This window comes from Anastrepha obliqua, chromosome 2 (genome assembly GCF_027943255.1).
Source record: "Anastrepha obliqua isolate idAnaObli1 chromosome 2, idAnaObli1_1.0, whole genome shotgun sequence".
In the NCBI taxonomy this organism is placed as follows: domain Eukaryota; kingdom Metazoa; phylum Arthropoda; class Insecta; order Diptera; family Tephritidae; genus Anastrepha; species Anastrepha obliqua.
This window is the reverse complement of record NC_072893.1, coordinates 85,405,355-85,427,714: the sequence shown is the minus strand read 5'-3', so window position 1 is coordinate 85,427,714 and position 22,360 is coordinate 85,405,355. Positions and strand designations below refer to the sequence as shown.

General features: G+C 35.2%; 1 protein-coding gene across 1 annotated transcript; it reads right to left on the bottom strand.

The window, feature by feature from the left end:
• Positions 1 to 1,399: 1,399 nt before the first annotated feature.
• On the bottom strand, positions 1,400 to 19,383 carry LOC129239386 (ALX homeobox protein 1). Its single transcript, XM_054874850.1, has 3 exons — positions 19,078 to 19,383; positions 2,121 to 2,235; positions 1,400 to 2,053 (listed from the first exon to the last, which is right to left on the bottom strand). Exons 1-3 carry the CDS (start codon positions 19,282 to 19,284, stop codon positions 1,482 to 1,484), a joined length of 894 nt encoding a protein of 297 aa, XP_054730825.1. The 5' UTR covers positions 19,285 to 19,383; the 3' UTR covers positions 1,400 to 1,481.
• Between the last annotated feature and the right edge of the window lie 2,977 nt (positions 19,384 to 22,360).

The following is a 22,360-nucleotide window of genomic DNA, read 5'->3' as shown; positions in this document are numbered from 1 at the left end:
GTCCTGGTTTCCATACTAATTTAATTCCATTCTGTCTATTAATTCTTTCCATTACATATCGGAGTATGGGATTCTTTGCACTTTTGCCTTTTGCGCCAGTTCGGAACTTACAGTCTATTGTCAGAAACGATAAAATGGAAAATTTAACAACAAAAAATGTATATATGGTAATTTTTTTGGACAACAAACAAATTTGTAAGCAAAGATGGCTTTTGAAAAATAAAAGTTTAGTACTCTCTATTATTGTTTTTGATAGAAAGGCCCATTAAATTATTTTTCATTAATCTTACCTTGTGGCAATGGGTTGACACTCCTAGTTTATGTGCTTAGAAGTGCAAATTAAGCGCCTTTAGGGGTTAGGTGGGTTTGAAAATTTCAAAAAATCGAATTTTGTTTTTTTGTCTCATTAAATAGTACAGTATATTTAAAATACTCTCCTAAAATTTTAAGTCAATCCGAGTAAAATTCTAAGAGATAGACCCTTCAGAAGTTCCGCCCATTAGATCACGTCAGTTGAGCGCTTCGCTCGTATAGGTGTTTATCTCAAAACTCCATTTTTTAAGTCGGTGGACACGATATCTCGAAAAGTTATGAAGCGATTTAGTTCAAATTTTGTACAAATCTTTGAAATAACATTATCTAGTTATTGAACGAAGGATTTTTTTTTTGTTAATTACAACAATTTTTTTTTAGCCAATGTATGTCGAAAATTTCGCTAAAAAATGTGTTTTTTGGTTCAAAGCCTGTCATAAATTCAAATTTTGATTTTTTTTCCCCTTCGTACAACAACGAGATTTATCCATGTACTAACGAAATCAGTTTGGTTTTCTGATTTTAGATGAACCAATAATGAGCTATGCTGTCCACGGCAAGAGCATTTTTTTTTGAGACATCAAGGAAGATGAGGTACCAACGGCTGAGTTTTCGAAATTGTTAAATAAAAATTTCACAAAATACTGTTTATATATATTATGTATCTTAGATACAGTGAATTGCTTAAATAAAATATATGAAATATATGATAAAAAAAAAAATAGTCAAAATCTTCTTTTTTTCAACCTCTGAAACCCACCTAACCCCTTTATAGCATCAAATCAGTTAGTTTCGGCCTTCGAATAGGTCTTCAATGGTTTGCTTATATATTATATAAGAATACATTTTATAAGAGACTCTTCCCGTTCGTAGTTCGTTAGACATATACTGTATATATATATTATTGATACTAATACAATTTTTACTTTTGGGATTTTTTTGATTGAATCAAACAAAAAATTTGCTTCTAAAACATATTATATTCAGACTCACCTTTTTGCACTTTATATAATATTATATTTATTTTTTACACACAATTTAAGAGTAAATAAGAATGCACTTACAATATTACATTTTTGGATTTATGTACAATACATACATATGAAAATGCTGTGCAAGTAAATACTCATTATTTTTAGTTTAATTTATAATCAAATTCAAATTATATATTAATGCACTCCATTGCTTGCTGCTGTTGTACCGTTCGGTTGTTGTTGTTGTGATTGCTGTTGCAAATGCTGTTTATTACTTGAGAAATCTATGCAAGAACCTGATGTTAAATCGATTTCTTCAGAATCGGAATCATCAGAGCCCTCATCCGAGCCATGAGCCAAAGCATTGGCCATTACACTTGGATCCGTCGCCAGTCCATTTATGTTCATATGCGATTGCAAAGCGCTACCTAGTCCATGCCCATGATGTTCTTTGTATAATTTTAGTTCAGTGTAAGTCTTCTCACATCCATTTGGGTGTCTGCCGTTTATAGAGTCATTTTTAGATTTATCCACTGATTCAGCATCTAATTTTTGTGAGTGTTGTTGCTGCTGATGTAGTTGAAATGCTGGATGCATCATTGTAAAATCGCTTGGCATGGACTGTCCGTTAGTCGCGATCATCGATTCGGGTGAATGTATGTGCCCGTCCTTCGGTTGTGCACCACTGGTAAGATTTTCGGGTGTTAGTTCAGTAGGTGAGGTGCCATTTAAAGGCGCTGTACCGGGTATTCTAGGCACCCGATCGCCTGGATGGAATGAATTGTAAAGGGAATTTAAAAATAACAGTTTTTAGGAGTTACATATCCTTGGTACCTGCCGCTATAACTGTAGGCGTTCCCAGGCTTAAACAACGCATGCGCCAGGCATCTTGCAGCAATTGTAAACGTGCCTGCTTTCGCCACTTAGCTCTACGGTTCTGGAACCAGACCTAAATATTAAAAATTAAAGTTTCAGTTAACATAATTGCTAGTAATTATTAAGAGTTTTTTTAGCTAAATATATGAATGGTTTGGTTTGAATGGTCCATTTGTAGATCAACATCAAGACGCACACCACAAATAGGAGGAGGAGCTCGGCCAAACACCTAACAGAAGTGTACACGCCAATTATTTATTTTATTTTTTATATGAATGGTTTCCCTACAGTCTCTGTTCTAAAAGAAACCGCGCTATTTATAAATAGAAACACTTAGTGTATATTTTGTGACACTTATTTTTTAATAATAAATATGCTTGCCTCCTGCTTCGATACATAGTTTTCCAAATTCTCAAGGAACGTCCTTTTTATCGATACACGACGCTTTCTTTTCAACTTTAAATGCAGCTTCGAGAATAAAAAATAATCGCAGGGTGTCAAATCAGATGAATACGGGGAATATTGCAACGAAATAATGTGCCTTTTTACCAGAAATTCTTTCCGATGAGATAGGCATTGTTAGCTTACAGGGTGAGCCATCTTTTTTGGTATGAAAACATTGAATAACTTTGAAAAAAAAACACAACTGATTTGTATAAGTGAGGTATTTTTATTTGGTTTGGTTATTTACAATTCATTAAAACTATTTTTTGAATACAATACCAATCAAGTGGCCACCTTTATTAGCAGTCACAAACTACGATCTTTTTTCTGCGTTTGTCATCGCCTGGTTAAGAAATTCGGGTTTCATAGCTTCGATTTCGGCTCGAATGTTTGCGTTAAGGTGGTCAATAGTCTGCGGCTTGTTGGCGTAAACCTTACTTTTCAGATAACCCCACAAAAAGAAGTTCGGGGGGGTTAAGTCAGGTGATCTGGGGGGCCAGCCAATGTCGCCTCTTTTTGACACTCCCGGGAATTTTCGCAGTATGGCGCGCCGTCTTGTTGAAACCAGTAACCGTCTAAACCTTTTTCACGCATTTGCGGGCAGACACAATGAGCCAACATTCATCAATATCGGTTTATCGGTAAAAATATGGTCCAATGATGGTTTTGGAGCAAATGCTGGCCCAAACAGTTACTTTCAGGTCATGCAATGGTGTTCCATGGATCTCATGTGGATTCTCAGTTCCTCAAATACGGCAATTTTGTTTATTCACGCTGCCAGAGAGGTTAAAATGTGCCTCGTCAGATATTAAAATTTGCTTCCAAAAATTGAGTTCAGTGTCAACCATTCGAGCGACTGTTTGGCCGTATTCCAAGCGACGTGAATGGCCTGTCGGCAATATTCTTTGTGTCAATTGCACTTTATACGGAAGCAAATTTAAATCATCCTTTAAAATGCGCCGCATTGTGGTTTCACTGACGTCAAAGTGCTGAGCGCGACGACGATACGACACTGTTGACTCCTGAGCAATGCTCTCCCTCACTGCTTCAACAAGTTCATTGGAACGTTTTGGTCGTTGATGAAAGGCATGTTGACGATCTCCTACTGTCCCGTGCTCAAAAAAATTCGTCACCAAACGACGAATAGTATTGTCAGACGGTGTCTGTTTGCCGCGATACTTTTTGCGATATGTGCGTTGAGTTAGAACAATAGAACGACTATTTTCGATGCATGGTTGAAATTGAACTGAATAGACGTATCGAAAACATGCATGTCGGTTGGTAAATGACAAAGTCATTCAGCGTTTACATACCGACATAAAAGATGGCGCACCCTGTATGTACATATATGTATAAGCAAAAAATCCTAGATTCCAGTAGTGGCACAAAAGAACACACACTTTCTTACAATAAAAAAAGTAAAAATAAATGTCCCAATGAACAAAAACTAAAAGAGCAGATTAAAAGTTAAAAAGTGATAAACTAGATTCAAAAAGTGCTTAAGGTTTTGGAATTTTTCTAAAAAAAAATGCATAATTTTTGGTTTAAACGAAGATTATTTGCCGTAATGCAGAATTAAGGAATTATTTTTCCGAAACTCTTACTTTTTGTGAATGGTTTCACGTAGCCGCGTAGTCTCACATCACGGTTCTATTATTTTGTACGTAAGTGTATATATTTTTATTTGTGCCGCGTACATCTTTTGTTGGGTGTTGCACAGCCGATATGCAGTTGAAACTAGAAGCATACGAAGATGTGGTGTGAATGGAAGGGCTTTTTGCCATTCCATTTTGATCTGACATCTTAACGTACATGGCAAAAGAAAAGAACAAATCAGCTGGTCTACTGATACCACCTTTAATAGATTCGCCTTCGTCCAACGTGAACAAATTTTAATCTGTGTATGTTTTTATTTTTTATAACCATTTTTGTAATATGGAGGAAAAAAATGGCATTTCTTGGGTTGGGAAATAATTTTGGAACATTACGTTACGGTGATTGCCGCTCTTCTTAATGGTGTAGAGGGGCCTACTTACACCTCGAGACCCATTATGATAACACTATTTCAGTCAAATGTCTGCCCGTTCTCAAAATGTTATGATTTAAAATAATCAAACGCATTTGCCCAGGGGCATAGAGTGTAGTTTTTGCACATAGTAAAATGTCTTTTACGGGAATTTTTTATATGCAAATAAAATAATAAATTAAAATTTTTAACAGTCCACAAGAAAATTTAAGTTAAAGGATTTTTAGAGGATATCAAGTTTTTCTCATAATTAATGTTCTATTAAAAAGGTTTAAGGATTATACTATTGTATATATAAATCTCCGCCATGAAAAAGCTTCTCATAATGGATGGGCCTACAGTTTTAAGCCGACTCTGAATAGATATTTTCTATGAGGAATTCTTTCGTGGCAGAAATACACTAGGATGTTTGCTATTGGCTGCCGAGGGGCAGGCATCACGGAGATTCGAACCTACGTTCTCCGAATGGTAGTCACGCACCAATCCATTCGGCTACGGCGCCCGTCTAGGGATTATAGTCATACATATTTCTCTATTATGAGTTTTATTTTGAAAAAGTTGTGTGGCCATAAAATATTATTTTGTTTAACATAATTCAATCCTTTTCTGATTATCCGTACAAGCCTAAACTACATGAATTCAGACCTTACCTAGACCTAATAATAATCTAATCTAGATCTGCTTTTTATAAAGTGCGTCTTTTATAAAGTAAAACATTTTAATTAAACTCCATCAATATCAAACTTTAATGCCAATTATATGTTTAGTAAATCAGTACTTGGTGGCCGCCACAGCCGAATGGGTTGGTGCGTGATTACCATTCGGAATTCACAGAGAGAACGTTGGTTCGAATCTCGGTGAAAGCAAAATTAATAAAAACATTTTTCTAATAGCGGTCGCCCCTCGGCAGGCAATGGCAAGCCTCCGAGTGTATTTCTGCCATGAAAAAGCTCCTCATAAAAATATCTGCCGTTCGGAGTCGGCTTGAAACTGTAGGTCCCTCCATTTGTGGAACAACATCAAGACGCACACCACAAATAGGAGGAGGAGCTCGGCCAAACACCTAACAGAAGTGTACGCGCCAATTATATATATACAGTGCCAGCTCGCTAATCCGTATTAATGATTGCAGACCCTGATTCGGATTAACGAGATATTCGGATTACTGGATGTGCTGTTATTATGCTTATAATTCACTATATTCGAAAATAAAACAAAAGCCAGGATTTCAAAATAAATTTATTTTATTTTTATTAATCAACAATGAAAAAATTAAAGATTTTTATAAATACATATGTACATATGTATGTATTTACATATTACGTTTTTTTTAACGTAGATAATTAGTGATGTAGGTTTGCTTGTCTTTCAGTGCACATGCTTCTAAAGCCTTGTTCCGCAATTCTTTTAGCATTAATATGTAATCTGATTGCAGACCTCGTTCCTTTGCCCAATCTATTGAAATATTTAAGGCCTGCAGAGCTTCACGATTTTTAACGTGTTTCGTAATTAAAGGCTCTGGTTCCACATTTTCTGTGTCTGACTCTGAACTACTACACGAAGTATTGTCAGAGTTCATAATCTAGCTAAGAACTTCATCTTCAGAAATAGGCACGTCATTGTTGCGGTGAAATAAGTTGGTTATTGTGCGAAATTCTTCTGTTTCTTCAACACGATCATTCTCTGGCAACTCTTGTTGTAACAATGATAGAGGGATGTTATCATCTGAAGCCCACCTCTGAGAATGAATATGCTTCCAACAAGACTTTATAGAAGAATTGGCCACCCTGTCCTAAGATCGTTTAAGCAATTCACAAGCGTCCTTTAAACTGAATTGTTTCAAAAAAATGTCTGAATCATCCGCTACAGAGCTTACCAGTTCACACAAGAGATCTTTTTTGTAAAACAGCTTAGTTAGTCGTATCGCGTTCTGATCCATGGGTTGAATAATACTAGTACAATTTGGGGGTAAAAACATAGTTTTGAAAATCAGGTACAAGATCAGGTCTAGCAGATAAGGATTCGCCGCATATTTTCAAAGTCGCACAGAAAATCGCTTCTTAAAATTTTGCAACCATCCGTCACTAGAGTGAAATGATTGATTCGGATACATTTTTTGATGAAGTGATTTAGCTTTTTGTCGTAAAATTTCTGCTGAAATGGTTTGATGCCGTGACCGCTTCTCTTCAAACCAAGCATACAACTTAATCTCTAATTCTTCATTCTCTCCCGATTTGAGTGTCTTGCGCTGTTTTAAAAGTTTGGCATCAGAATTCTCAGCAAATCTTATAAAAGAATAAATATGTATGTACAGTAATATTTACGGAATACCTTTTTTACACAGGTTTTTTACCTTTTAATATTTTCAGCATTTCTTTTTATGTCGCAAATTGTTGAAGCTCCTACACCAAATTTCTTTGCTAAAACTTTTCCTGATTGTCCACGATTTACTTCTTCTATTATTTTAAGTTTATCAGCTAATGACAGTGTTTTATGTGCACGTTTTTTTGCCATGTTATTTAAATTGATGTTTTCGCGACTAATATCACAACTAAACTATTCGCAACAAGATAAATACACACTTACATACATAGAAGGCTCTGTATTTCAATAATGTCCCGTTAGTTATAAAATTCCGTTCATGGTTTTGCAAAAAAACAGACTCAAAAATAAAAAAACAAAAATTCGGTTTAGCGAGCTTGCAACGAATGCGGACTATAGAGCACGCAATGCGTCATAAATTCAATTCGGATTACTGGATAATTCGGATTACACACCTTCGGATTATCGAGCTGGCACTGTATATGTATATATATTCCAATCCGTTTTATAATTCTCTACTGAGGTCAAAGATGCAATATACCTCAGTAATTGGGAATCAAAATTATACTGTTTGATTTCGATACAAAGAATCGAAAGAGTTCAACGCAGCTTTGTTCGGTTTGCTCTACAATCTCTTCATTTTAATGAGTCACGCGCATCTTATGCGGCTCGCTATATGTTAGTAGATTTAAAATCACTTTGAGTACGACGTATAATACACTGACTGATGTTTATATATTCCTGGAAAAACATTAAGACGCACGCTCAGTCAGCTCAGTCAGCTCAGTCTCTACCTGATAGTTGGAAGGCAGTTATTTGCCCTAACTAAAAAAAAAAATCTTTTATTTTCAAAGGAATCTTTAGTCGGCAGGTTTGCCCTAAAGCTCTTCCATAAGATAATAGCACTTTTACTTTGACGATCCTGTTTCACTTACATGACGTTTCAGCATCACTTCACATGACGATCATTCAAGCACTTTACATGGCGATCCTGCCAGTACTTTTCACAAGAATAGGAGGAGGAGTTCGGCCAAACATCCAAAAGGGTGTTAGCGCCAATTATACTTGTGCATACATATATAAGTTTATACTCGTATATCGTCCGGATCTATTGAAGTAGATAAGCTTCCCCAAAGGGTTTAGCGTTTTCATTTTCCGTTGCATGTTAAAATTTTTAAACCAAATTATTCACCCATTATGCACCTAGGTCTCTTACTGAAATTAATGGAGTTTTTAATAGTCTCGATCTTGATTTCGCCTTTCCTAGATCTCTATTTTTATCTGAGCTGGAATCAAATTATTTCTAAGTTCTATCTTAAAATATTATATTTAAGTAATTTTGCACCTCTATTCTGTAAGATTTTGCAACCATAGACTTGATAATGAAATGAAATGGAAATTCCCGTGATGATGCCTACATATGCCGCCTTACGTGTAAGGCCAAGTGTCTGGGCTTTACGGTTCATCCTTCGCCAAAAGTCATTTTATAATGTCGATATGCTCGCTTTTGTATCAAAATTTGAGAAAAAATTGGAATCTTGAATTTTCAAATACCAAATGAATTTATTTTCGTGTACATGAACCAAAATCGGACCATAAAGGTGAGTATTTGAAATATCTCGACCTCAGCATACCCAGCTTTTTTCACTGGAATTGGATGTATGGAAGTATTTTATAAACAAAAATCTTATATATACATATTTGCATATATGTAAGTAAATATGTGGTGGAAATATGACATTTTAAAGATAGTGATCGAAATGGCTCAATGAGTTAAAGTCTATGTAAGCGGGCAAAGTTTTTGATAACCATTCACCCTTGTAACGACTAATTTGCAAGCGATTCAAACAGCTCACAACTTCCGAGCGATCTCAGGCGAGTATCCTCTGGATAGGCACCAAACGTTTAGGAACAAGCTGATGTGGGAAAGTGAATTCTGTGGAGCCATTCCGGAGTATTCGGTTTAATATATTTATATTGCTTAGCAGATCTGCAGCGTTTACGCGTTATTAAAAGCGTTTGCAAGCAGAATTCTGTCTGGAAGTAAGCTGATGTGTAAATGTGCAAACTTCAAACTTTTCCACAAATGCAATGAAAAATTCCAAAGTGCTTCGGATATTGACCATCTCAAATGCATGAGTAACTGCGGAAGGCAATTGGGGAAGTTCGTGTTGCTTGGCCAAAGCCAAGAAACGGTTGTTAATTATATAATTAATTGTTTTCGAACAAACTAATTTGTTTTTATACAAGGTGGCGCAAATTATTCATTAATTTTTTTTTCGAAAAACTTTTTTACTAAATAAAAAAAATATTTTCAGTGATGGAAGTCTATATTTTAACCTTTATGCACTCCATTGCCTGTCTTTTTTCTTTTCTGTGTTTTTTTCTTTCTTTTATTTATTGCCTATAAATTTACAGCTCGTTAAATCATTAAAAACCCATTCAATTATTCGTCACGATGAAGCAGAGATTGCAAATCTATACTATAAAGGTGAATGTCTGTACGTTGTCCGCGCATCACTACGAAACGACAACACCAAATGACGTACAAATTTTTATACATTCATATTTCCACCCAATGAAGGTTATAGGCAAGTTTTTATGATGGAACCCTCTTCTCACAGCCCCCAGGCCGCACCACCACTCTCATTCGTCACTAAAAATCGAATATTTGCTTCAATTTAATCTAAAAGTCTTAGTTTTTTCTATTTCTCACTATTTATAGCACACTCTAGACTTCATAACTTTGAGATAGAAAATTAATAAAAATAATTTTGCTTGATATTTTTCTGATTGGTTGTTTTGTATTGTAATATTATTATTATTATTTTCTATGAAATTATTGTTTGTAATTCTTTTATATACATATCCTAAATCCCTCCCACGCGAGCGGGGCCGCGGGTTAGAGCTAGTAACCTATAAAGGCTCTTTAGTGGACAAAGAACTAACAACCAAAACAGTTAGCTTTTGTTGATATTTAAGATGAAAAGCTGTAGTCAAGCTTACAGCGCGTGCGCATGGCCTAGTGTTGATGAAAGTCATAACGGAACTATCGTCCTGCCTGTTTGTATACTGCTGCTGCAAGAATGATAGAAAGAAGATTGCGCCCATCAGAGCGTAGTGACGTCACGTTTGCTGAGTTGTGCAGTATTGCCAACCATTTGCTCTTCGCAATAAATTTAGTGCTTTTTTATACCGAAAATGCGAAAATTTTGAAGTTTCGTGTTTGTTTCTTTTTTTAATTTAAAGCTACCGAAACTTTAGGTTAAAAAACAAACTATATTATTAAACAAAAAAAAGGTTAAAAAAGGTCACTCTGAGAAGATTTTATTGTTAATGAAAATTTGTTTACTCTTATAAAATTTGATAATTTGAAAATGCAAATTTAATTTTTGGCTCCATTTAAGGTTATGCAAAAATATTAAATGCCCCTCTCTCAACTCTTCTTAAGATTGAAAACCTTTTTACACATTTTAAAAAGCCTTTGAATTTATTGAATGCGAATTAAAACCATAGAGGTGTAATCGTTTCTTCCGGTCATCAATTCTTAGTCAGACATAGGACATTAAGGGTTATATTCATTGTAAAAATAAACAACAAAATACCAGAAAATACTAAAGAAACCATACTGACATTTTTACGAAAAGAGTACACCTTATCTAGTTACAAATATAGCAAAAAAGTCGTTCCCTTAGCTAGGCAACACTGCAGTAGCGAGAGAGAGATTTGACTGCCGAAAGCAGAAGAACACCAACAACACCTGCAATCGCGGGCAATGCCACCAGATGTTAAAAAAAAATAAAGCTAAATAAAACTGAGTGAATTATTTAAATAATTATTAAAAAATGTATATTTTACAAAATTATAAACATGACATTTTAATTAGAACAGCTAGAAAAATGTCATGAAGAAAGAACTAAAACTCCGAGACAAAAAATAATAAAAATAACAAAAAAAAAAATGATAAATCAAGTTACGAAAATGGTAATCTGGCCATACTGGAGCTAAAATCACGTAACTAGTTGTCAAATTCGCTGAGCGCAAAGTAACGGGACCACGATAGGCGCCACCTCATTATTCTTTCCATCATGCTGCTGCTGTATAGTTCACAAGTGTCAAATATAATTGGCATAGAACGCAATTTGCAAAAATTATAAATCTTCTGATAAGAGATCAATGTGATTAATTTTGCGCTACCTTGTAGTATAAAATATGTATTTAGTCTCCTTTGATATATTCATATACATACATCAATTTTTATGGTGTTAGAATATGTCAAATGAGTATTTTTGGATGGCTACACCTTTAAAATACTTAATGCCATCATTTTCAATTGAGATTTCTGCTGATCATCGCTGGATTCACGCACAGTTTCGGCAGATTTGCGGCGATCACAGACTTCGGTGGGCCAACATGTTTTTTAGCGTTTAAGCCCTCAACACTCTTTATTAATAGAAAACGTGAAAAATTACTTTAGGTATCTGCTCCACTCGTTGTTTTTTTATTTTACCGATGCCATAAACCTTTTGATACTTTAAATGCAATATGTAATAAAAATTTATATAAAGCCTCTTCTTTTCGCCAAGCGCCAGAAAGTCGCGAATAGATAAAGCAACTGGTATAAATCAACATATATAGGGAACGGTGGAATAGAGCTGCCTTAAATTACATGTGCTTGTAAGACAGTGGGTTATAGCAGTTAAATGAGGTATAGTCATACTCGCTAGTGGCGAATCTTGCTCGATAACTTTGTTGCTGTTTTCAAATTTTTCGTTAAGTTAATCGAGCGTAGAGATAGCGAGCGGGGAAGTGGCGAATAAAATATAATGAGTAAAGAAGAACATATTTCTATTATTGGACATTTCACTTAGAAAAATATCACATCGTTATACATGTATAATAGGGCGGGTCGATTTAAAAATCGCTCATTGCTCTGTGAAAATCGTGTTCTAGGGATCAAAATAAGAAACTTTGCCGAAGGAACCATACCTCTAAAACGACATTGTATAAGTATATTATTATATATAGTATATATTATATAATTATAATGTGTAGGGGAGATCGGGGGGTCGTGAGACACGGGGGGTCATGAGACACGCTCACAGCCCTGAACTGAAGAGCGCGGCATCTGTCTGGTATCTGCGTAACTTCTTGCTAGCTTTCAATCATAATATTTACATGACAAATATTTTGTTCATGCAGGTTATTTGTGTGTCCTCATACCGCGACTCCACTTGTGTGATTGAAAGTTTTGCTGATAATCGTTTTTGTTGTTTCTTACACTTTGTTGAACAAGCTAATTATAAAAGTGCATGCATCAAAACCTTCCTTGGTGAGTAGCCTTTTGACCCACAACAAGAGTTTTGCGTAAATATTAAATGCATCCATAAAACAGTGGCCACATTGAAAATAAAGCAATTGGGGGGTCGTGAGACAGCGTATTCGGGGGGTCATGAGACATGCTATTTCCGTAATCTAGGAACATTTAATAGTATTCTACAGCCGTATCTCGCATTTCTGTGTTACGTTTAGTGTTATTTACACTGTATTGGATAAATACAGGGTTTTTGATAATTAATTATTTATTTTTCAGACATTATGGTGCGTCATAAGTATAGTCAGACTGTTAAACCTGCGATTGATGCCAATGTTTTTGTGGCTGCTATTAAGGAGGTTACAATCGCGAAAAAGTCTCTACGATCCGTTGGTAGCGCATATAAAATCGATAAGTCGAAATTGGCAAAAGATTCTCAGAATAAAGAAAACCAGAAGAACAAGGCAGCAAAAGCATTACCATCGAAGCGCGGACGTCCTAGAAAATCTTCGGTTGTAATGACGATTCAAAATATGTCGGACTCTGAAGATGAAGACTTTTGTATTATCTGCAAAGGTGTAATGCCCAAAAAATTAAACCGAAACAATTCGATTCACTGTAATACTTGCGATAGACCTGTTCACTTGAAATGTGCAAATTTAACAGCCGGCTATTACACCTGCATCCATTGTGAATCTGATTAATCTAATATTTTCTTTTTCGGATATTCATTGACTTGATTGATTAGGTATATTATTCATATTGTTCATATCAATTATATTGTAGAAGCCAATATATGCCTTTTTAACGATTGAAATAAAAAATTTTTATAAAATCAGGCCGTTTTCTTTCTGATGAAATTTGTGTCTCACAACCCCCCGAACATGCGAAAATCCGAAAAAAATGATTTTTGAGCAGGCAGGCAAAACTTAGAGATTTTTCTATAATTTTAAGAAATTAATCTTTTGTCAAAGTGTTGTTATACTTAATCACAATTAAAAAATTTTAATGTGCAGAAAAATGGATAGGTTATATTATGTTTATGGTCAAAAAACAAAACCCGTCTCATAACCCCCCGATCTCCCCTACAAAATAAATGAATCAACGGAAATTGCAAAATTTACCAGGGTATAGTTCAATTGAAATTGGATAAAACGTACTACTTAGAGTGAGAATTGTTATTGGTCGAATTTTCCACCACGGGCAAAGGACTTTTAAAAAGTCCTGTTTACTTTGGACTTAATAAATTAGTATATTGTGCGTGAGAATTTATTTAGTACAGAATAACTTGATTAAGAAGACTCGTAGTTCTTGAGTCAAAATATAAAAATGGGAATTTTTTCAGAGAAAAAGTAAAAATAAGTAGTAACTAATAAGTATTGTGTTGATTTAACTAAGGAAAAATATTTACAGTGACTGGCGGTGCAATTCGAGCAACTATTTGTTGTTCTTTTGTAAAGTTTGAATTGCTTTCAATATTTACTTTTTTTTTGTTAATTTATTAATATATAAAAATAAAGCTTATATTCTAAAGGTGATAAAGCTCATATTCTAAGGAAATTAATATAAAAGTTGTTCAAAAATTGCATAAAAGTATCCAAGTTCTGATCTATTTCGGGAATTAGAAAAAAGGAAAAAAATTCATCAAAACTTTTAAATTCTTTTTGGACTATCCTTTGGGTTGTACCATTTATGTATCTTTAAAAATACTATGGTAAATGTTTACAGTTTAGAAGTCTCGTATTTCTTCCTTGAATTCTACGCATTAGCTCCCTAGAACCTATACGAAGCTGTAATCGAGGAAAATCTATAAGTTCTAAATTATTAACTGTAGGTATTTTAATCTTCATTATCCGAGCCAGCTTTTGTTTTGTTTTTCATTGGGGGAGGAGTTTTACGCTGCGGGTTCCAAACCTTGCGCACAACCAGATATCCTGGGTTGTTTTGGCTTCTCACATTAGCTCGCTTTCGAACGGATGATCGGGAGCTACCCAAAGGATACTCAGGTAGGCCCGCCATAAATGCATTATATATACAAATTTGGCATTGCCAAAAACTTCATTCAAAGCTTGGATACAAAGTGTGCGGCTTTCAATAATTAAAAAAAAAAAAACATTTCTTAAACTATATACATCAGGGGTGGCCAAACGGTCGATCGCGACTATTAGTCCAGTCGATCGTGGCAAGTCAAAAAAATATAAATACAATATACATACGTGGAACAGACTGCGCAACACTGCTGCACGCATTAAAGGTGGTAAACTATCGACACTATCGATGGTTGAGCACTATCGAGTCGACCTACTATTGATAGTTCTGCACTACTGATAGTGTTCGATAGTGCCACCGACAGTTTTGTTTACACATCACTGAAATAAATTGCGCGTTTATTCATTTGTAGCGTCGCTTGGCTTGTGAAAGTAATTTTGTTGAGTGCAGTGAGAATTGTTTTACTTAAAATTAAAGAGAAAAGAAGCATCATCTTGTATCATTTTTCAATCGCCGTTCCGTCACGTTATTTATCCTCTCTTCTACGCAGTACAGCTCTCTTTTGTTTTCGGCTCGTTATCGCCAATTCCCTGCCTTTAGTTGACGAGACCTGGTTGACGACAGACTAGCGCGAAGCGATATAATTCACGATTAGACTGCATCGCCCCTCATAGGTACCTACGCTATGGATAAGTGGTTGAAGAGAAACGCTGAAGGAATATCAAATGAAGAAAGAAATGCTCATGAAGGTTCATCAAATGAAGTAAGATCATATTTTTGATATTTTTACTATTGCAAACGAACCTCTTATAAATCCTACCTATCGATGCCGTTCAAGATAAGGAATTCAGGGAATTTATCTAGAAAATCTAGAAAAACCCCCCTTGCTTATCTGTTTTCAAGGAATTCAAGGTGGCTGCCTTGAGCGTTCTAGGCCTTGTCGTTGTCTTGACTACATCCTTGATTGTTGTCACAATATTTCTGCTACTGACTGGAAGCGTCCAGTTAAAAGGATAAGTATTGCAAGCTCTTGAGAGCCCTTACTCGCTCTTATACTTTGAACAAATTATAAATAAAATATAAAATTAAATTTATACTTATTAAATTTTTAATAAATATAATTTTATTTTGAAAAATGTTGTATTAATTATTGTGATTTATTGTGATGCAATGGTAAAATTAAAAATTTTAATGTTTACGCATAATTTATTAAATCAAGTACAATTTGGTTTAGGTAAATGTCATAAAACAATGTAAGAGTTAAAATTTAGTACTCTGAAATTTGTTTGTCTGTGAGGAAAATAAAGAGTAATTTAAATGTGAAATGCATAACATTTATTTATTATTGACTGTAAAGTCAATAATATAATGCAAATTATAAGTAGTAAAGTTTAGTCCTTATTAAAGTTTTATTTATGAACTAAAGCTGAAGACATTCAGTATATAAATAAATAAATTCACACATATTTTTTACACAATTTGTTAAATATTATATGTAAAAAAAATCAATTCTACTTCAATAAATTATTTTTTTTTATCAAAAATATTTCTCGTAGTGTCAATGAAATGAATTTAACTTTAATACATGATTTGTTTTATTCTCTTATACTTAAATTTAATAAATCATTATTTCTGCATCAAATAAAATTTTCTTGCAGTGCATATTTTTTAACAATATTTTGACAATTTATTATTATTATTTTTTTTAATAAAATAAAAAGACTACATAATTGTGAACTATGCTGTTTTATTAAGGTTTTCAAGAAGTATGTAATTGGTAGATCCCACAGGGTGTCGTCAGTGAACAGGAGATCTTGGGTCTAATCAAGTTGGCCTTCCCTGATATACATATATATAATTGGCGCGTATACCCGTTTTGGGTGTTTGGCCGAGCTCCTCCTCCTATTTGTGGTGTGCCTCTTGATGTTGTTCCACAAATGGAGGGACCTACAGTTTCAAGCCGACTCCGAACGGCAGATATTTTTATGAGGAGTTTTTTCATGGCAGAAATGCACTCGGAGGTTTGCCATTGCCTGCCGAGGGGCGACCGCTATTAGAAAAATGTTTTTTTTTTATTTATTTGGTGTTTCACCGAGATTCGAAATTACGTTCTCTCTGTGAATTCCGAATGGTAGTCACGCACCAACCCATTCGGCTACGGCGGCCGCGATTTATAGGGAGACGTGGTGCACCTGCAACAATAATGTCTGATAATGCCAAAACGTTGAAACGAGCGGATTTCGAGTTAAGAAAACAAAACGATCTTTTGAATAATACCGAGGTTCAGCGGTTAGTAGCGTATAATAGCATAAACTGGAAGATTGTTAAAGACTATCTGAATTTGTCCGAAGACGAATTGACAAAGCTGCTAACTCAAGTGAAAAGTGTGGTCAATGTAAGACCATTGACTTATATAAGCAGCGATCACAACGATTTGGAGATTTTGACTCCAGCACATTTTTTAACTAACTTTAAACCTCCTTTACTTCAAACAGATTACAAAAGCGATAGCTCTTCCTCGGCGAAGTCGTGGCAACAGCGGCAAGCTATAATAAAGCGGTACACGAAGAGATAGTTTACAGAATATTTAAGCGCACTCCGTACCATACACCACAATAGAGGCAGTCCAACCCGTAGCATTAAGGTCGGCGACGTTGTCCTACTACACCATGACAATAAACTTCGGCTGCCGTGGAAGCTAGCGGTTGTACAACACACATATCAAGGAAGAGATGGTCGCGTTAGGGTTTGCGATATCCGGCTGCACGACCAAACGACTTTCAAGCACCCAATTCAGTTATTATATCCTTTAGAAACAGAGTCTTCTATGTCCGGGACCGTTCTCCGTCCAACAAATTAGTACTTTTATATTTACTTAGAAAATCCGTTAATTAATGGGAAAGAAAAGCTCAGCACAGTCAAAAGCTACACGGTCATATCTTGTATTATCTTTTTATAATGATTTAAAATACAGTAAGAATCTGACCGCTAAGACTGTTTGAGCTCGGGACGAAAATAGCCTGTTTTATTTAATATTTTTCACAAGCTAATTTGACCACATATTGAAGAAGAATCGTCCTGACCTCTCCCAAGTGAATGGCAATCAGAGACTTTCCCCTCTTGCGTGGGATTCGACTCGTGGAACCAAGCAGAGAAAGAGAAAGGCCTCATCTGCGTTTGGAAAGATCAGGTGAAGAAGAACTTGGCTTCACTTGATGTGTTCAACTCGAGCCAGTTAGCACGAAAAAGAAACGACAGGCGCGCTTTGTTAAACTCAGCTAAAATCGAAGAAGACGAATCTTCTTTCCTAGAGCTCCAGTGTGGAACATAGGGTCACATTGCTCAATCTTACTCTGTAGTATATTAAAAGGTAATGAACTACAAAACGCCGGGCATGAAAAAATTTCCAAAAAGTGGCAGTTCACAAAAAACAAAACTAAATAAAACAACTTTAATTTATACTGCTTATGTTGGGATATGAACTAGGTATGTGTATTGCATTATCAATCACTGACCGTATGATTTTCAGTTACACTCACTATTTTCGTGCACTGATAGAAGAAGTTGTTTGACTTCAACAGAATAAAAAAAATTAAAATGGTTTTTGTTTAAGCTTTCTTGTATCATATAAGGTGGCTCAAAATTAATCAACTTATAATATTTGCAAATGGCGGCGTACAGTATGCGGCTGTAGTAAACAAAGAAGCAAACAATGGTGCGCTTAAAGATCAAATTCAAGATTTCAATTACTCAAATTTTAATTTAGTAAAAAAATATTATTGTATTAAAACAAAAAATTTAATGATTGATTTTGTGCCACCTTATATTATATGTTATATACTATAATAGCCATGTGAAAGTAAAATTTATATAGAAAAAATTGCATATGCTTGAGAGTCTATAGATTTTATTTAGTAATGCTGCATACTCAGTTTTTTATTTCTTCACCAATTAAATTTTTTATGGAACTTTAAAGTTTCAGAGAACTAATTTTTCAAAAAATGTTTTTAAATACTTATACGCACGCTGTGACATTGATATGGATACTCGTATTAAACGAAAGAGGATATATTGAAATATTCAAAAAAAAAAAAAGTATTTATATAGTACAATAATGTCCTTTGAAAATGCCTCTTTAAATATTATTGAATATTTCCTAAGAAATGATTTTGAAAAAATTACGCTAGAAAATGTATGTACATAATACATACCGCAACTTCGTTCTCCTTGCTATTTTATAAAACTTTATAAAAAACAGTTGAACTCTCCTCCTAAGATATAAAGTATACGCAATGGAGATCTCTATTTACGTGTTCCCCTTTCAAACCTTAAAGTCCTTTGATGAGAAAATGAGAATCTGAGTATGCAGCACTACTAAATAAAATATAGTTTCACAAGCATATGCAATTTTCCCTGATTTATAAAGAGGAAAATTTTTGTCGCGTGGTGTTCTAATATGAAGGTAAATTTATCCAGTGAGAACATTTTGTTTGATAGCAAAACTTTGCCTTTGGTCATAAACATAGATATGTCTGTATACGGGTATTAAGGGACTCCACTTGTATTAGATTTCATGAAAATAGTAGGTTTTAATAATACAATAAATAAGCTCTTTCGTTTTCAACAAAAAATATTACACACATCCGAATGGAAGGAAAAATATGCTTTTTATCACTTTTCACTTTTAAATTATTCGTACTCCCAAATACTGCATATACATATATTTTGAACCATTTGGTCCATTTTGTGCAAATAGTTTGAGAAATTGTATATATAAGTAGTATATAATTTTTTTAATCATAAACCATCGAAGGCTTCACCTGCACACGCGCTTCACTCAAACTGATCCGCAAAGCCACTTCCTCACGTAGGAACACATCTGGATAGTGAGTTTTCTGGAAGAGTGCTTCCAATTCTTGCAATTGCTGCGGCGTAAACGTTGTACGATTACGACGCTGACGTCGCCGACCGAACATATATTCGGTTAAAAGGTCTCCCGGTAGAGGTGATAAAAATGGACCCGCCATTTCTTCACGAAGATCAAAATTAATTTACACAAAAAAATGCGCGCTTGGCGATTTAAATGAATCCTTTCGTTGCTGCGCGTTGATGTTGCAGCCAGGACGTTCGCGAGACGACTGTGCGCATCCTTAGCTATTGTATGCCTTTTATTATTGCCCCGTTTACCACTAATATGTCCTTTATGAGCGCTCATTTGCAAGCGCAAGGAAGAATATGTGGGTGCATGGCCATGCGAAATGGTGAATGGTGGTTGGGTGATTGCAAATACTATACATATGCACAAGTACAATAGACAGGGATAATTAGTAGCGCCAGCTGTGCGTTCGAATGCTAGTCAGTCTCATTGCTTATACAATTGAGTAGTTTTCGCATTTGCTTGTAAACAAATTTCAGCGCCAAAGTTTACGCATGCAGTTTACATTTACTTACTCTCTGCTGCACTCTCAAATTAAGAGAGCTTCGGCATCGGGCTCAGGCTCTTGTGTTGTGGTCACAGGTTGTTTTACAGTGTTGTAACCTGCATTTTTCTCACAAATATTTGTTTGCAATTTGCTCTGTTAATTGCTGCGAAATAGTTAGAGCAAAGGATCTGGAATTTAGAAATAAAAATTAAATGGTACAACATAACTCGTCTTAAAGGGATAATAATGAGCAGGGTATCGCATTCAATATTGACAGGTCAGGCTTGTCCTTAAAAATAATGGAGAACTTTAAGGTTGTGTGTCGCCACTCAAAGGTAAATGGTTTTTGTTCGAATTTATTAAAAATTATAAAAATTATATGAGTAGATATCATATATAGTAAGGAACCTAATTTCAAATGCAACGAAAAGGCTGACGCAAAAGCAAGAGCAGGGTATTTGGAAAAAACTACAAGGTCTTAGCCAGTGTGGGGTATAATGCAACCGACTGTCACAGTCTCGAGTCCATGACGGCAGTCGAAAAAGTTCCTTGATGTTCCAGACCTAAGTAGAGTTGAGATTGGGCCAACGTGTTTTAACAAACATTGTTGACTTAATCACAAGGTTCATTCCACGGCAGAGTTACGACTAAAAATCAGCTTACGCTGCCTAGACCCCAAGAGGAAATTTCCTTTTGTAGTTCAATCGCCCACAGCGCCACTCCCAAAATATATATAATACATAAATAGAACAAATCGTGTATAGATAGCTTTGTAACTCAGGAAAAACTGTCGCCTATGACAAGGTTAAAAGGGAACATTTTCTGTGACGTGTGGTATATAATATATATTATCGGTCCTGTATTCTTCACCCAGTGTCATGTAAGTTTCGTGCCTATCCAGGTTTTGACAACCCGTATATATATAATTAGTGTGAAAATTCTTTGTTGAGCGTGTTCCTCCAATTTGTGTTGGTCGCCTTGATGTTGCTCCATAAATCATGTTTTATGCCGCCTCCGAACGGCAGATGCTGTTTTGTTTTTCTGAAATACATTCGTAGTTTTGCCAGTCGAGGGGCGACCGCTGTCAGGAAAAAACAGTTATATCTTTTGTGTTTCGTGTCCAAAGTAAGCTTCGAACCGAATCGTAGTTATGGCCGCCGTACTTGGTAGGTAAGCTGTAAGCTCTGCTTGATATTGTATGACTTGCAACTAAATTCGTGCGTCATAGAGGTGTCTCTGCATATGAACAAGCAGCATGAAATAATTAAGCAAAGATTAGGGTAGTCGATCCCTATGCCCGCCTATTTTTTTAATTTTACTTGCGTCGTACAAAATATGATTAATTTTGTTGTATTTATTATCGAGTTATAGCATTTTTTTCGTTTTAGAAACTTACCGTTACATGGGGATGAGCATGGTTTATGATAAATTTTGCCCAATTTCTATACCAAACTACCTTAGACCAAGAGTAGTATATAGTATGCACCAAGTTTCATTAAAATACATATACACTTTTGGTGAATTGGCAAAATTGACTCTTTTCGTCATTCCGGGTCTTCTAGTGTATATGGTAAAGGCCACGATGAAGAGAATATTAAGATGGCTTCGATCGTGGTACCGCTTCTTTGCTCTCAGCAAATTTGACAGAACCTCTGTGTGTGTGACGTTGCACTTGTGCACTTTATTCGTGCGTTGTTTGTGTAATTTACTCTTCTCCTTCCAATGTTGTTTCTACCATTCTTGTTATATGTCTATATCTATTTCGGTTCCTTCATGCTGTTATATACAACCGTTACGTGAACAAACTTGCAATACCCGCGCGCATTTGTGCACATTTGCTTAATGAACAGTAGTAGGGAGCAATATATTGGATAATTTCATCGGTTCTTAATGAGAATAATTAAAAAAAATTATTTTCATAAAACTCATTTTACACTCTCTTGCCCTCGCTATTCTACTCATTCACCCATCCAGAAAGGGAAAAAACTATTTAATGCAATACGAAGACGGTAAATGAAATTGGAGCAGAGAGCACAATGGAATTGAAAAAGTTTCATGAACCCTTATGTTTATGTTGTAATTTGTTTAGATGCCGCTGAGCAGATTCACACACTACAAGTTAAAAGAGAGCAAATGTTAAACTCGGCTGAGGTGACTATGAGTTGGTCAAAATATTACGCTCTTGCACTGCTTTTAAATGTCTTACGTACATATATACAACATACGCACTTACACAGTCGTTTAAATTTTATCGGTAAACACTAGTAATAAATATAATTTAACAACAATAACGTAAACAACAAATAAGAAAAAAAAACGATAGCTGAAGAGATATGGAAGATGGAGAAGATCTTTGTGTGAGTAATGAAATTCGTAAGCACATAAAATTGAAACAACCAATGAAACACACGCGCCGCTAAAACAACAACACAACAACATTAATAGTATAACAATAAAAACAACAAACAACAAGTAGAAATTGCAACTGTGGTGCGGGTGTAGTTTACAGGTTTAAGCAATTACAATGAGCGCAATGAGATAAACAACATTGTGGTAGTGATGCACTGAAAACGGGGAAGCGAAGGAGAGTGGCCAACGGTTGGTGGGCTGACAGTTGCACCCTCAGGACTGTGCAGCATTGAGAATGTATTGTTATTATTGCTATTGTGTTTCGCTCCAA

Coding starts and splice junctions, on each gene's coding strand:
- LOC129239386 (XM_054874850.1), bottom strand. CDS start 19,284: ATGGCGGGTCCATTTTTATCACCTCTACCGGGAGACCTTTTAACCGAA. Junction 2,236..19,077: donor TGAGTGAAGCGCGTGTGCAG/GTGAAGCCTTCG, acceptor TTTAATATTTAG/GTCTGGTTCCAGAACCGTAG. Junction 2,054..2,120: donor GCCTACAGTTATAGCGGCAG/GTACCAAGGATA, acceptor CATTCCATCCAG/GCGATCGGGTGCCTAGAATA.